Source organism: Larimichthys crocea, chromosome XXI (genome assembly GCF_000972845.2).
Source record: "Larimichthys crocea isolate SSNF chromosome XXI, L_crocea_2.0, whole genome shotgun sequence".
Taxonomy (NCBI): Eukaryota; Metazoa; Chordata; class Actinopteri; family Sciaenidae; genus Larimichthys; species Larimichthys crocea.
Window position 1 is genome coordinate 6,805,231 of NC_040031.1, and position 16,462 is coordinate 6,821,692.

Consider the following 16,462-nt stretch of genomic DNA (forward strand, 5'->3'; position numbering starts at 1 on the left):
CATACCGAGTATAATGACGAAGGAAGTTTCTTCTCACCTGCACTCTGCGGGCTGGTGCAGGCACTGCTACCAGGGCCTGTGCTACCACTGCAGGACCTCCTGCCTCCGCCTGTTCCAGCAGGCTCAGCTGGTTTGTGATGTTGGCCATTTCTTCCTGCAGGCGCTCAGTTTGGACACTGATCTCTGCGATTTTCTCGGCGGCCGATGCGGTCAGGAATGCTTCTTTGAGGTCTACGAGGTGAAGGGTCCTCTTCTCCTCCAGACGCACCAATGCACGGAGCTCGTCAAACTGAGTGTTCACATAGGCCTCCAGCTCCTCTGTGGACATCTACGATATGTAAAAGTAACACAGAGAGGGAGAGGGAGTGTGTGAAGGAATGAGCTGAGCGAGTTTAAGAGAGAAAGTCCACAAGATGGGAAAAAAAAAAAAAAACATAGTGGCCTGCTATTTCATATTAAAGTGAATTAAATACTTCAGCGTAGGTATGAATCACTGAGATGAACTTAGATAGACGTCAAACTTAAAAAACAAGTGTGTAAAAATAGAGATGAGATGACAATAATTTGAACATCCAGAGGCGAAATAGAGAGATGCATAAACTTCTGTCTTTTGCTTTGGCGTGAATATTATTTTAATAAGCCCACTGGTCTCTGTCATGCAGAAACTAATTGATACCATGAAGCAAGTACCCTGGAGGCGAACTCCATGCATCCATCTGTAGATAGAGACCTCAGAGACTCCCTCTACCACAGCAAACCATCTGTTTGGCTTTCAGGGCAACTGAACTGCTCACTGAGATACCTGTTTTAATCCATTTCCCCGATCCCCTGATGAGGTTCTCTTTAGCTATGACTCATTACGTTAAAACCCCTCAATAAACAAACGCCCTCCTACAATCCATCCCACTGAGATGACTCCGCCCTCCAACGCAGATGCTGTCATGGCGTAAAATGTCCCAAAGTCCCTTGTCATGATCTATGCTCCTGAATATGGTATAATCGCTCCAATCTATGAGCATCAGTCGGGCTCTCCTCTTGCCTTAACCAGAACTTCAGTCTCTTCCTTTCCATCTATTTTATCTTGTTTCCCCTCAAGTCTCCCCCTCTCAAGCAGAGCAAGGAATCATCAGTCTTTACTGAGGTTGGCAGCGCCACGGCCCCAAGAGGACAAAGTTTTATCGTGTATTTGCCATTTCTGCCCAAGCAATCAGATTCCCCAAATAGCCCATTAAAACCAAGTGCAAAAAGTAGCATTTTTAATTTACTTTCTTTGTATGAGCAGAGAAAAGAAATGCACATCGTTTATTCTGAATCCGATGGAGAGACCTAGTTAACATCTAATTGGAAAGCAAAGAGTCGTTTTCTTTTTGTTTCACCAAAATCAATACCCTGAGTGCATGTCTGATGCATTAGGAACAATGGGCTACAACCGCCATGGACTATAAACTTGTTCCATTCCTTGTCCAGATACTCAAGTGAAATGTATCTGAAAATGTGGAAGATTGGAGAGACTGAAGCATCATTTTCCAAATCTCTCTTTCCATGCCTCTGGAAGTTCTTAAACTTTAATACACAGAGCAATAAAAGGTAGTGCTCAAGGATAATAAATCCTACAAAATTAGTATATAGGCTGATTAAATCTTTGAGAAGACTCATCATTTTAAAACATGAGCAGTAAGCACTTAAAAAAAAACATTAAAAAATGACAAGGCATTTACTAGTTCATTTCATACCAGGAGAAGAATTTAATGCTTAGGCTGTTACTCATGCTTTGATGTCTCAGACATCTTGCTCCAACTGGCTCTGATTGAGGTGTCATGGACATTATGATGGATCAACGTATTCATGTCCAACTCCCATGCAAATGTAAATAATCCTTTCAAATTTTGAAAAGCTTTGACATCTGCTAGACATTTACATTTATTTTCAGTTAGCCAAATGAAATATATCGAGTTTGTCAAAGTTTCCAAATATTTCTGTGAATTCATTACCAGCAAGCAGTCGCAGTATTGACTTCATTAATTAATTCCACGTCAGACATAAGTTTAGCATTCAGTTACAGTCACGGATACTGATAAAGAGTGATATTTTTGCATTAAAGTGAGACTATACAATATTCCTCAATCAAGCAATATGACAAAAGAGAGAGTAATGCTCATGCAGGTCTCTGGTTTCATTTCAGTTTACATACATATGTGCAGATTTGTTCTTTTCTAGTTAACAGGTTTCATAGAACGCAGAGAAAGCAGTTAGCAGAGATTGTGAAGAACAATGCTACACAAGAGCGAAGCTACAACGTGAATAGGGTGGACAGATTCCAACATAAATCTTATGGTCTTTAGTATCTTGCGGTCATCAATCTGACACATTCCACCACTACATCACCCAATCTCCAGGACCTCCACAGAGCCCCCGTGGCCTTTGTGGCAGATGGGAGTCGTGATCCTGGATCAGCGCTCTTTGTGTTTGTGGAGCAGGAGCCGTCTGCCCTTGGACCTTTCACTCAGCGACAGAGCTAGCAAGGAAGGAGCATTCATGCGTGCTAATCTTCATTTGCATTGCTGCAAGCTAAGGCCACGAAATGAGGCCTCGGGAGAGACAGCGACACACTGCTTACAAGGGCAGAGTTTAGAGTAAGGACAGAGGATGAGGGAGAGAGAGCACGGGCAGAGGCAGGGCTAGTAGATTAAGAAAGCTAATTTTTCACTCATGTTTTTAAACATGCTTTGTATTATTACTGCAGAGCCCTTGTTATCAGAGAAATTCATGAATCATGGCAATGCAAGCAAATGAAGGACGGGGAAGTCTTTCATCAGCTCACTTCATACTGTATAAGCAATATCATCTGCACTCATGTCTACCAAAATGGACATTTTAACCAGAGAATGCCAACTTTAACCTTGTTCCACTACTTTGTGAACAATGTGAGAGGTGGGCTGAAAATCAAAATGAAAGAAATAAATTTAAAAATCCTTTCTTCAAAGACAAAGCTGCGGATCTGCGGCTTACTAAAAATAGAAGATTTCTCAGACATTCCTCCAACACTTCACATGATTGCAATAAAGAAAGGCACTCAAATAGAATTAACATCACACGCTGGTGTGCTTGTGTGACTGGCTACAAAAAGGTTGTGCTACTCATTAGTGCTGATGAAATAAAGAACTATGGAAAAAGAACGAAAGCCCCGGGGGATGAAAACATGTCAGTGTAAAAACAACAGCGAAAAGTTGTGTGTCACATTACTTTGGTGAGGACAAACTATGATGGAAAACAAAAGCTAAATGAAAACAGCTGAAACAAATATCAAAGTAGCCTCAGAGTTTAATCTTATCTTCAATTGCACAGACACTTCAGTGGGTCTAGCATTGCAAATGCATTTTGTAGATAAAAGAATTTTAATTTCTTCTTAATTTTAAGTCTCAAAGAAATCATTTACTTGGTTGGTACAGTGGTGTAGACAAAAATAGCGACATTTTGGACTTTTTCCTCAAAGATTACGCATCCTGCAGCTTCAGTGAAGGGATGAAAAATGTAGATACAGAATAGATTTTTGGAAATTGGTAGAGAGAGAATAAAATGTTATCTAACTTTGATGCTTCTGGTGCATTGATGCAGTAGAGTTCAAACTTTCTTTGAACGCTCTCACTACTGAATCAGAGCTGGCCTGGCAGCTTATTCAGAGGTCTGTTTGGTGTGATGCTTTTTTAAAAAGGGCCTAAAAAGCATTAAGAGAACATTAGGAGTAAATGGATATGATCCGTTCTTGCCCTTGGCAATTGTGGCCTTGATCCAAGTGAATACTACTCCTTCTCTCTCGCACTCTCTTTTATCTCTCACAAGAAATTAGATTCTTCAATTTAGCCCCTAAGACAACACAACAATACACAGGAAGTCATTTGAAAAAATGGCTCCTTTTCAAAATTCATATAAGTTAATATATCACGGGAAAGCAGGGGAAGTTAAAATATGGAGGGGAAAAACTGAAGGCCTTTTTGGTTTTATAAAAGCAGAGTTTCAATATACAGCACCTTTTATTGGTTTTGAGAGAAGCAATGTCAGCCAAGCAACTTTCCGGGAAATGATACAAAGTAATTCAATTAAAATACGGTGAGTAGAGATAGAACGGGAACGACAGAGAAAGAGCAATGGGAGTGGGGGTATAAAGTGAGACGAGGGAGGGGGGGAAGAAAAGAACGAGGTGGAGGAGGACAAGAAAAAGCAAGATGAATAAACCTAACACCAGCAGCCAACTCTTTTCATGCCTCTGCCGTTTGTTCCTCAGCCTTGGCTCTCTAAGACAGCTTTAATGTGTCTGCTGCTCTTGTGGATTTTATGATGCAGGGAAAATGGATATAGCCGCTGCTCACACATACACATTTGTGACTAGGCTGATGTTGCTGTGCTGCTTAAGGATACTGGACTCCTCTCTCGGAAGACTGCAGAGAGTGGCTCCACAGGCGGCGTGCGCTCTACCTGACACCCTGTGTGGCAGAAAGTGAGTAAATAAAACATGAGCGCGAGGTAAATATGCTGACTACTTGCTGTCCTGGTCTGAAGCCACAATATGCTTCATGAATCATTTCCAGCTCTTTGATGATATAAGCTGACTGGCTGAATGACAGCCATCTAGGCCCCTCATGTGATGTTACGCCTCTGGCCTTTCATTAATATGTATACAGCTGCATCACTGTTATATTCCATTCCCACGTGGAAAAATGGAGATATGAGCAATGATTAAAATCCCCACACCTGCGGCTAAGAACATAATTAAGTAGGCTATATTTAATAAGCGAACACCAACTAAGAGTTAAATCTTTGCATTCACCTTTCACCTCCTCCACCACTGAAAGCTCTCCTTTACCATGCAATTTCACCTCTAACTTCCATCTATTTTTTTTCTTTTTACCACATGACTCTCTCCCTCACACACACACAGCTTTCCTCACCAGGAGCAGTCACTCTGATGGTTTCCTGTCATGCATAATAAAAAAATACTGACATTTGAGAGTGCGGAGAGGACACACAGACAAATCCACATAATGGTCTCTAACACAGTGAGCAGGTAAGTGGTTTTCACCGGCCACGCCGCACCTCTATAGTGGAACAGCACAAGGCTAAATGTTCAGGTAGTCCTTGGGGAAGCATTGATATTTCAGTATGATAATAGACATGAACTCGGGTGAGGTGCCAGCTGCCAGTGAAAGTGTTACCTCTCGCAGGCCAGCCGAATTAACCTTCTACATTATGCCACTGTGCTTGGGTCACATCTCTGCAGGTACTGAGCGACGCTCCTGTGTGCCACTGGTCTCTGATGGGTTCAGACAATACTATAAACAGAGTGTTAGGCAGAACAGGTAATGAACGGTGGTAAGAGAGCACCACCTTCGAAGGTGAGGCATAGCTGGACATCCCTGATCCCGCCACTCATTGTTCCATCTCTCACTGTACGAGACGTAACTGCCTGTGGCAGAACATGCCCCCGCTATGGCATCTGTAATGGAAATGCAGCCACTGTTTTCAAGGTTGACTTGTCAAGGAAATTCAGTTTGCAGCTTTTGTTTAGGTTGATATCAAGAGAAAGGCGACAATGTGGGAAAAGCAGAAGGTTAGACGAAAAGGTTGAATTAAGGTTATGATCATTATTTCAACTTGTGACCATGTCTAGAAGAGGGTGCGTGAGCATGTGAAAACATTTAAAGGACAGAAAAAAAAATAAGCGTGTGTACACTGAGACGCTGTCAAATACAACAGTCTAGGAATAAATGCCAACTTTGTAAATGCCAGTGTTGATTCATTACTATGGTCATTTACGAGGGTATAATGAGTATTGGGCTAGATTATATTGAAAGATGTCTTTAATATGTTGTCCACGTCTTTTGTTTAAATGAGGGTGTAAAAAGGACTATTAAAAACTCTTTACAATTTAATGCAGTGCATAATACACTACATCCACCCCATGAGTCCTGAATTGAATACAAGGACTGTTTGTCAATTTTTCATGTTCAGTGAGCGTTTAAAAACGGCTTGGGTATTCTGTAGTCAGTATTCCTCTCTATCTTATAGATGAAAATGCCTAAATCACAGTCACTTTGAAAATACAACCTCTGAGCACTGGAGCAAAGACATGACATCATCTGAATGCTGAAAATGACATGACTCAGTAATCACACTAAGATGCCGTCACACAGAATTATATCTACAGAAACCAAATAGGCCAGATCTGTGATCTGTGAATGAGGGGCCATGATAAATATATGGATAGAAATAATTGGCTCTCATGTTTGCTACCCAATAACTTTATGACATAATCTCTTTCTAATCCCTTATTATCTCATTCTAGGCTGCTGTGTCTCTGTCGCTGCAGTGTCTGTACTGCAGCAGTGCTTACTGCTGTATCCACTGAATTAGAAATGAGTAATGGCTCATTTTTGTGTTCTGTTGTGGCTCCCCGGAGCTTGAAACCAGGTTCAACCAAGGGTTCTTTTTAAACCATCATCAACTCTTCAAAGTCATGACAAAATTAATAATCACACATTAATGGTCTTTAAATCAGAGTGTGAGCAATTAGGAAAGTCAAGAATAAGGGCAACTGAAATATTTAAATGCATTTAAATTACAAAAACTGACCTGCTTGGTCTGCAATGTTCATTGACAGGCTGACTAAGACTGCATGGCCTAATTATGTAAGAGATACGACTGAAAGTAGAGTCACACTTACCATGGAGGGAGCCCTAGAATCCAAAGCAACAAACCTTGAAGCAGCTAGTATATTGTATAATGATGGGTCATTAAAAAGGAAATAAACTTGTGCGGATTCATTTATACATCTGGATGGTCCATGCTACCATCACCTGCTCGTACATTTTCAAAAACATGAAATCACTTGAAATGACCGCAGTGAAAGCAGCCTTCTTTATTTATGTGATGTGTTGTTTGCAGCAATTACCACATATGCTTACTATATTTACCTAAAAGTAAATGGCATGTTTACACCGCACAGACTGAATGTTTGTAGGAAAATCATCTGCAAATTCCATCAAACCACCACATGGCAAAATCAATGCAATATGCAAACAGAATTCTATCATGCCTAACAAGGTGGAATCCACTTTTTATTGCTGCAGAGAAACGCTCATTTAAATTTGATAGGAGTTGGTTGGAGCTCATTAGTAAATGAGAACATCTGACTGTAAATCTTTTAGGGAGAGGTTCTTTAACAATCGCCATTATTGTATAACTCGTGTTAGGATTCGACTCCGTGTTCTGCATGTGGGAGGTTGTACTCACCTCAGGGTTGGTCCACTTGGTCTTGATCTTCTCAGCCATCTGTTGTGTACAAGCCAGCAGGTCATGACCGTGCCTACTCTACAGGTGGAGCACACACACACACATTAAATACTACAGGAAACACAGTATGTACACGGAGACAGAAAACAGAAACACCCAGCTAGTTTTCAATAATTATTACGCATCTGGAAGGGAACCAAATTAACTTAATTCTATACAAAGAAAAACTGCGGACATTCACAAAAACGAAACTAAAATATTTTTGATGCAGTGACTGCAGTATTGATATTGCGACAATATGTTTACAAGATCTTTGCACAGAAAAAAAGGCATGGTACATCCTTTGACAGACCACCCAGTGCTATAATTGTACATATAAAGTGTTATATGCTACACGCTCAGTGTAATGTATAGTGTTGGGAAATCATATCACTGCCCTGGAGATAAAGGGTTCTTTCACATGAATACACTGACACATAAAACAGGACAAAAGCCAGAGTAAATAATATGGCCTGAGGCTATGTGTGTGTGTGTCACCCCTCTTGTCTCTCATCAATCCATATGTGGCCATAGTGTGTGAGTAAGTCAGGGAAATGTGCTGCTCTACTTTTGTTTTTCCAGATGTACAGCCACAGGGCAGAGGATGAAACTCTTGTTCTATAGATGACAGTCAGCACACTATGAGGGTCATTACTACTCAAGCTAAGTACACCATCTTTGTGCGATGATTACCTGATTCAGTCGTTTATTTTAGTTTCCACAAACAAAACCCTTGACTGTTCAAAAAACACGAATCCAAAACAAAGTCCTGGTTTCACGCCACGTTAATTGGTCCTCTGTGCAATAACACAGTCCGAATGTGTTCGACACGCTGATAACATCTGACTCTAAATGGTACAATGATCATCACAAACAGCATGCTCTGCGAAAGCCAATAGTGGTGATGGAGTGAATTTCAAAACCTAGCACATCATTAGCCAGGCTTACTGGACCAGCTGCAATGCTGCACAGAATGACTGGCGACTCCCTGGACCTTAAATCCACCTGAAGCAAAAAGCCATCTAGGAAATGGAGCTATAATTGGAGCCGAGCCAAATGGACATTGGGACTATTTATAACATTTCAGTTCCATTTCACAGTTTTCATATAAATTATTTATGTAGCCGTGTAATTGAATTAATTTATAAATGGTGTCATGTGGGTGATTATGAGACATTGTTATGTTTAAAATATTACACTGAGCTGTTACAGAGCCCTGGTGAGTTGACTTAAAGACTGCAGGGCCTACAGCTATTGACATACTGCTTAATACAGAATTATAAATGCAAACCAGATAGGCAACACTCTGAATACATTATGTTATATATTGCAAATGTTATGGCACATGCCTTTGTTGTTAAATACACTAGTGGGCATAAATCACCACCACATATAAACCTGTCACCACATATAAACCTGTGTGTGACTCACCTTCTGCCACACATAGGCCTCGTGCAGGGTGATGATCTCATGCTCGCGGTGCTCACCCTGCACGGCGCACACCACGCAGATGATCTTCTCGTCTGGTTTACAGTAGAGGGAGCCTTCCTGGCCATGCTCCTTGCAGCGCAGTCTCTCCACTGTCACAGTGTCTTTCTTCCCAGCTTCTCCGGCCGCCGCGGCCTCCTGCCCTGCTTCTGCACCCTCAGCTCCATCGTCATCATCATCCTGCGCTTCTTCTTTCTCACCAGCGTCACCACTCACGTTGGCGTTAGCCATTGCCACCCCAAGCACTTCCACTGCACCCATTTCAGCTGCACCAGCCTCATCCTCAACTCCACCTCTAACCCTAGAGTCTCTGTTGGTGTCAAGTCCATTAGCATGTGTCTCGTCGTGGTTATAAGGCTTTAGGGGGTGATGTGTGCTGCTGGCATGTCTGTCAGCATGGGCCGTGCAGAAGGCGAAGCTGCAGATGTGGCACACGTGAGTGGCTGGTTGGGGCTCGTCAGGCTCGCACGCATCACATGAGCCGTCCATCTGCGGCAGGTCTTCGTATTTCAGCCCCATGGCTCCTTCCTGGGGTTCCCCTTTGTGGTCCATGGTGGCTGACAATAATTCTGGGGATAAGGGGAGTAAGTCTTAGAGGAAACATACAGGAGCAGAGGACAGGTTATTAATAACTGTGACCTTCTGCGAACAGAGCTCATATTTGCACAGGGGAAAGTCCAAGATCCTTAGGACTAATCCCCTATGATATAATATTCCCACACCAGATGACATATGGAGGGAGCCAGAGTCCACAGGAAGTGACATACGGAGCAACACGAATACACACAAATAAACGTATCATTTTGCAAAGGGCAATAAACAGGAAGACCCCATGCGCAGTAACCAAACTATCTTTGCGCGCAAACACGCTCACTTTGTTTACCGACTCCCAAACAGAAAGTGCTGAGTGTGAAAGGCTGCGCGTCCAAAAACACCCACGCTCACCTTCCCTCACATTTCTCTGTACGTCATCAGGGCTCTGACCTTTTCATGCCTTGTTCCTCTCTGTCTATACCTGCCTTCTCGGTCCACTGTGCAGCGGCTGGACCTGAAGGAATAAAGACACTACGGTGCATGCCTAATACACTGAACACACACACACACACACTCTTTTTTCCACTTTCTCTTTCCCCTCGGAGCCTTCCTCTCCTGAGCTGTTTGTGAACTCTTTCCCTCTGCTGACACAAAGAAAGTGCTGTAATGCACAGAAAACTCCCTTTTCTTCCCCCTCTACACCTTTCTGCTATTTCTATGTCTCTGACTCACACATCTACACAGACATTTCTCCCCTCATTTTGCAGCTCGCTGCAGTGTACTTACTCACTCGTCTGTGTCTTCCTCCTCACTCCTGTTATTATTTTTTATTTGCAGTCTGCTAGTGCTTGTTTTGAGATAATGTGCAGTCACTGTGGGGAATTAGCCAGACGGCTAACTTCCTTAGCACAGCCGCTGTGCTTTGAATTATATCAGCAGAGCTGTCGACTGATACACTTTCATTTCACAGCACCGAGAGGGGCTCTGCTGCTCCGACCCGACAGCTTTTACTTCCTTGTTTTTATCAGCTGCTGTCTGCCTTTTTTTCTACTTCCTGCTTGTAGTCTGTGTGTGTGTGTGTGTGAGAGAGAGAGAGAGACACGCAGAGGCTGGAGCGAGAAAAAACCCGTTTGACAAGCACAACAAAGACTGAACTACAAACCGGAGGCAGGTACACCGTATATATAAAAACATTCAACAGCTGTAATGTCGAGGTAAAAGAGTAGAAAGGTCGTGAGCGAGTGCTGAAGTTATTTCTTTTGACTTTTAGTGACATAACTAATAATTAACATGAACTTCTAATCACCCGCAGCTGAACACATGTAAGGAGGCTTGCTAATTTATTCAGCCAGTCAAATACAGCGACGCAAGTTACGTCAACTGAGTTAGTATAAGGGCTTTTTTTTTTTGTTAAAGCTAATTTTAGCTAATAATAAAGTATGTTTTAGTGTTAAGTGTTAAAATGCTATATTTCTCATTTATAAATATATGAAACACAGCAGAAATTACGCTAGAGTCTGTCACATTCACATAATAGACTTTTTTTTTTCTCAGCAGCCATTTTGACATGAAATAATAGGTAAACACAGGTGTTTTAATTAATGAAGGTTTCATTCCATTCGGTTCAAACTGAGTCAGGGTGCTGCTGCTGTGGTGCATGCTGGATCACTGAAATGGCTCTGCTGCAATAAATGGAACAGAGCCTTAATTAATTTTAATTTTATTTAATCATTAAAAAAAAACCTGCGTCAAACCTACTGCTACACGTCAAAATGGCTGTTGTGAAAAAAGGTCTGTTAGCTATATTGGAGTCATTGCTGAGCCACAAAAATGACAACTGGAAACAATAGCTCTTCTGGTTGATTTTTTTTTTCTCTCCACTTTTTCAGTCATAATTACGGAAGCCCTAAAAGGCCATACATACATACATTTTATTCCACCTGTTTTCCCGTGATAACGAGATAATTTCCTCCGTTTTCCCGTGATAACAAGATAATTAATTCGAGATCTTGAGAAAACAAAACGATAGTCTAGTGTATTAAATCAAGTGCATCCGTATTACAGAATGTATGGCAAATACGCCACTGTAAAATCCCTTTGATCCATAATTTATGACAAAGGTTGATACACTTGATCTCAGGGCTGGAGTGAGGATTAGCCAAAGTGTATCAACCTTTGTCAGAAATTATGGATCAAAGAGATTTTACAGTAGAGTAAATATTGTACATAATGCTCTTTTCAATTCAAAATAATGAACTTTGAGACTGAATTGCTCAAAAATGATACAGCAAATATGCTTGATACCAAGTGAGTGAACAGTCAGGATGGTCCTGAGATCAAGTGTATCAACCTTTGTCCAAAATTATGGATCAAAGAGATTTTACAGTGACGTGATAGGTTTGGACTACATGCATTTGCCATAGATTCTGTAATACGGGCGCACTTGATTTAATACACTAGACTAGACATTTTGTTTTCTCGAGATCTCGAATTAATTATCGCGTTATCCAGGGAAAACGGAGGAAAATTATCTCGTTATCACAGGAAAATGGGGGAAATTATCTCGTTATCACGGGAAAACAGGTGGAATGAAATGTTTGTATGTATGGCCTTTTAGGGCTTCCATAAAATGCAATATTTATAAATATATGAAACACAGCAGAAATTACGCTAGAGTCTGGGACTGTCACATTCACATAATAGACTTTTTTTCTTTCTCAGCAGCCATTTTGACATGAAATAATAGGTAAACACAGGTGTTTTAATTAATGAAGGTTTCATTCCATTCGGTTCAAACTGAGTCAGGGTGCTGCTGCTGTGGTGCATGCTGGATCACTGAAATGGCTCTGCTGCAATAAATGGAACAGAGCCTTAATTAATCTTAGTTAATCATTGAAAACACCTGCGTCAAACCTACTGCTACATGTCAAGATGGCTGAAAATGGATGAGATGGATGAAAAAAGGTCTGTTAGCTATATTGGAGTCATTGCTGAGCCACAAAAATGACACCTGGAAACAATAGCTCTTCTGGTTGATATTTGTTTCCACTTTTTCAGTGATAATAGTGTAAGATAATAGGAAACTTTTGTCTATTGTAAATATTTAGCATGGAAACAAGTCTGTAGGGAGTAATATGTTTACATAGTTGCCTTGATGTTTTTATTAGTTTTAGGAACATTCTCTTTTATGAACTCTGAAAAATGAATAAACATTTAAATGAAACACACAAGTGTTTTGCAACAAAGACTGGTCCAGTACAATATAATATAAGAAGCATACTAACAATTTTCAAGATTTATTCATTTCCCCAAGCCCCCAAATTACCAAAAATGTCCTTTTTTTTAAAACCAGTGAATAATTTGCGATTCAGTTGTAATCACTGATGCAAAAGTTGCAATAACAATAATGACAATATCTGGGGATTAGATGAGATGAAGCTCTCTGGGACTCCTGGGGGATTAGGGTGGATAAATATGCAAAAGCAATATATGCTTATATCACAAACTGCAAACTTATTTTCTCGGGTGCGCATTTGAATGTTGTTAAAAGAAATGTGTGTCATTGCTTATGAATACATAAAAATAAAAAAAAATCATACATTAGAAAAATGAGTGACAGCTACAAGTCCAAACAAGATGCACTGTTTGAAAACAGGAAAAGGTTCAGCTGGAAGTAAATAAATTCTGAATTTTAACACTGATGGTAATCGGGAGTTTCTGATTACGATGTCTGTTTTCCCCTTCTGTTCACGTCCTTACCCGCCATAAACCAGCATCGAGAGACAATGGAGCAGGATTAAAGGTCTGAAGAGAGACAGACCGAGAGATGAGGAAAAACAAGCTGTTCTCTGCAGAGACATCTAAAGAGGCTATTGAGCTGGGCTTCACACAAGCAGTATTTGGCAAATCATTGTTGACTGTTACACTGATTTGAATGGCACACCATAAATAACCATGAGCCACTTTCCAAGTAAGCCTCAAACATCCACTTGATATATCAATGATGAGGCTGTTTTTGCCAAAGTTTTTGAGCTTTTTTGAAGCGGATCGCGCTTATGTAAAGTTTGTCACCACAAAAGATTTATATAAGACTATAAACAGAAAAGATGAGGCATGAAAGTCACTTTAGCCAAACTGATGTTACAATTAGGACTGAAAGTGTGTTTTTAGAGGGCATTTAATCATAACAGATGTAATACTCTGAGTTGGGATTTGAGAGCACAAATTGGTTTGCCACACACATCACAACAAGATCACATCCAGCCAAAGTATTATTATATTATACTCTTGAACCACATGACATGTTCAATATGAGATCAATGAAATGGTCACTGACTTATTTTAAAATCTTTCACTGCATTAAACGCTGCTGGACAGCATCATCGTGCATACTGCATACAACCACAAACAATTAAAAGGCTCATTGACTTACAGTCCATTAGAATAAGCACTCAATATAAATACAATATGAAGCTCCTGATAGGAACTCCGATTCATTCTTTCTCTACCCAGAGATTGCAGTGGAACAATATCTGACATACAATAGGAGCTAGATTTGTTTACCTAAATTGTGTTTGTACCGTTCAGAAAAGCCTGTGCTTGGAAGTTGGCAACACAAAGAACATCAAGCTCTCAGTAATGGCAGCCAAGAGTGAAGGGGGAAACTTTGGCAGGCAAGCAGAACAGACGGAAAACACTTACTTAATGCCCCGGTTTTAACATTGTTTTATCGGCATGAGGTCAGTTGTTGGTCTCGAGATGAAATGTCCTTCAGCCCTAGTCTGTCAAAGGAACACTTCTTGGAGTTAGGCAGCATCTCCTCCTCCTCTCTGTCTCTCTCTCTCTGTCTCTCTCTCTCTCCACCCACCCTCCTTTATCTGTTGATATTTTATTCTGTCTCCCAGCTTCTCATATAGCCTCTGGATCATTGTCTGCGTGCTCTTGACTTTTCCACAACTCTCTCAACCTGTCATAACTGTGCAACATGAAACAGAATCAATATGCGGCTTCGCAAGGTTGTGTGTGGATTCCTGAAGTCTGTCTCACGAAGCAGAATAGAGCCTTTGCTGAATAAAAACCTTCAACTCTGATCTGGAACATGAACTAAAGTAAAGAGAGATCTATTGGTTTTTACTCAGGTGCAATTAACCAGCAGTAATCCTGCTTTGAGATAGGGCCCTGGTGCAGCACTTATTCAGTAATGTTTTTTGTTTTTTTGTGTGTGTGTGTGTGTGTGTGTGTGTGTGTGTGTGTGTGTGTGTGTGTGTGTGTGCACGTGCACATAGTGCAAGGCAGGAGAAGAATAGCTGTCAAGACTGATCAGAGGCAGTGAGGAGTGAGGCTACAGGTGAGAGGAGAATAAAAAAAAACAAAGTTTGTGCAAGGAAATCACATGTGAAGGACAGATACTGAGCAGCATCATTTCTCAAAATGTTGTCATCTGAGACAGCAAAATCTAGATCTCACAATATTCTCCCAAGAATACAAATATGTGCTCAAAACACATTTGGTTTGAGAATGTACTTCCACCTGCATTATCACTGTCAGCATTATTACCAATCAAAATACACTTACCTGACAAGTTGTAGATTGCATTATGTATTATTATTAAGCACTTATTCCAATGCAATACTAGAAAAGGTGTTGATTCGTTGTGGTGCTGTTGCAAACAAAGCAATCTAGACATTTCTAATGGTCAGTCTACCCTCACCGATGGACATTTCCCTCTGTAGATGCCTTGCTTTAATTGATCTAATACAAAGTGTGATTTGACAAAAACATGGTGGCATTATGAATAAAGGATGTAAGTTAACTCCTTTCAAATAAGGTATCTCGTTTATCCAAGAAACTGTTGGCAAGATGGTTAATTTGCTTGTAGAAAACTGCAGAAGGCACTGTTAATTCCTAATCAGGGTTAAATGGCTGGAATCAATCCCAGCATGCATTATGTTCTGCAGCAATGTGCTTATATTGACACCATATAAAAACTATAAAAATGTCAAAAAGGGCAGTTACTGGTTATCTGAGGCAATACACACACCTTAAAAGAGATTGACAGTTTCTATTTTAACTTTCTTTGACCTACCTTAAACCTGTCCATCTCAGAATTAAGGTGTAACATTTTTAAATTACTATACTGCAGCCTCCATTTCACATATTTTGCAATAGATTCTCTATCATAAATACATCCAGAATGCATTGTATATGTATCCCACACCAGCCCATTACTGTCTACTGCCAAAGGCATATCTATACTAATCTATCTCTCTCTCTGTCACCATCTCATTTCTCTTTTATAGAGGAGGAGAAAAAAAATATTTTGCTCCCTTGTGAAAACATAAATATTTGCTGCCACTTCCCACAGTGTTGGTCAGGTGAATTTGAGTTTAGACTTGAAAAAGTGTGAACTAAAAAACGTACGTGGTTTCACACTTTAAATTTACACCTTTGGGATCAAGACATTTTTTTTCTGGACAAATTGGTGGTTCTTGCTTCCCTAAAAGGCTGCAGTTGGGATTGTGGGTCCTGTTGTTAAGGTGGTACAGTCCCGCATAATGATAAAGAAGGTGATAGCATGTGTCTGTGGATGCATTACCCAAATTCACATTACATTATGTGACATTATGTGCATTATAGCCTGTCACAAATGACAGTATCACATTATACACAATATTCTCTTAACCTCTGTAAGGCTATTATAAGTTACGGAATCTCTTTATGGTCCTTGTCTCTATTCCCTAGAAACACAGAATCAATATCGAGCTTTGGGGCTGCAGCATTCCATCAATAAGTCATTTAATCAATAATCCCTAGAGAGAACTGCCTCCCTGTTTTTGTAAACTCTGGTTCTGCATTGGACTAGATTACTAGAAGCAAATGGACACAATGAGTAGTTAGAGGAAGTTAGTGGGTTATCTAAACCAAACTATTGAATTATGACTTATGAATTTGTGTTTATTGGCAATTAAACACCTTTAATTGTGACCACAGATGTATAAATAGTGATTTTCACTGGGTTGCTTAGGTAGCTTTATTAAAATCTCACAGAAAATGATTATGCAGACATGTAAGTAGACTACTTTTTTTTCACTGCTATTGTATACAATATATCTCT

At 40.4% G+C, this 16,462-nt stretch overlaps 2 protein-coding genes across 8 annotated transcripts in view; one reads left to right on the top strand and one right to left on the bottom strand.

Moving 5' to 3' along the window:
• The window catches only part of trim44 (tripartite motif containing 44), a 39,323-nt gene extending 28,952 nt beyond the window's left edge, over nt 1–10,371 (bottom strand). Inside the window, exons 1-5 of one of the 7 annotated variants that reach the window (XM_027272558.1) lie at nt 10,139–10,371; nt 9,799–9,862; nt 8,758–9,383; nt 7,288–7,365; nt 38–328 (exon numbers count right to left, since the gene is read on the bottom strand). In XM_027272558.1, coding sequence (XP_027128359.1) covers nt 38–328; nt 7,288–7,365; nt 8,758–9,366 — 978 coding nt within the window. In that variant the 5' untranslated portion in view covers nt 9,367–9,383; nt 9,799–9,862; nt 10,139–10,371. Of the gene's footprint in view, nt 1–37; nt 329–7,287; nt 7,366–8,757; nt 9,405–9,759; nt 9,863–10,134 lie in introns of all 7 variants that reach the window. The other 6 variants (XM_027272556.1, XM_027272557.1, XM_027272555.1 and 3 more) reach the window with 6 other exon arrangements.
• Nucleotides 10,372–10,437: 66 nt separating this feature from the next.
• pamr1b (peptidase domain containing associated with muscle regeneration 1b) overlaps nt 10,438–16,462 on the top strand; it is a 60,869-nt gene continuing 54,844 nt past the window's right edge. Inside the window, exon 1 of the mRNA XM_027272554.1 lies at nt 10,438–10,519. The gene's annotated coding sequence lies outside the window, so the exon portion shown is untranslated. The remainder of the gene's footprint in view (nt 10,520–16,462) is intronic.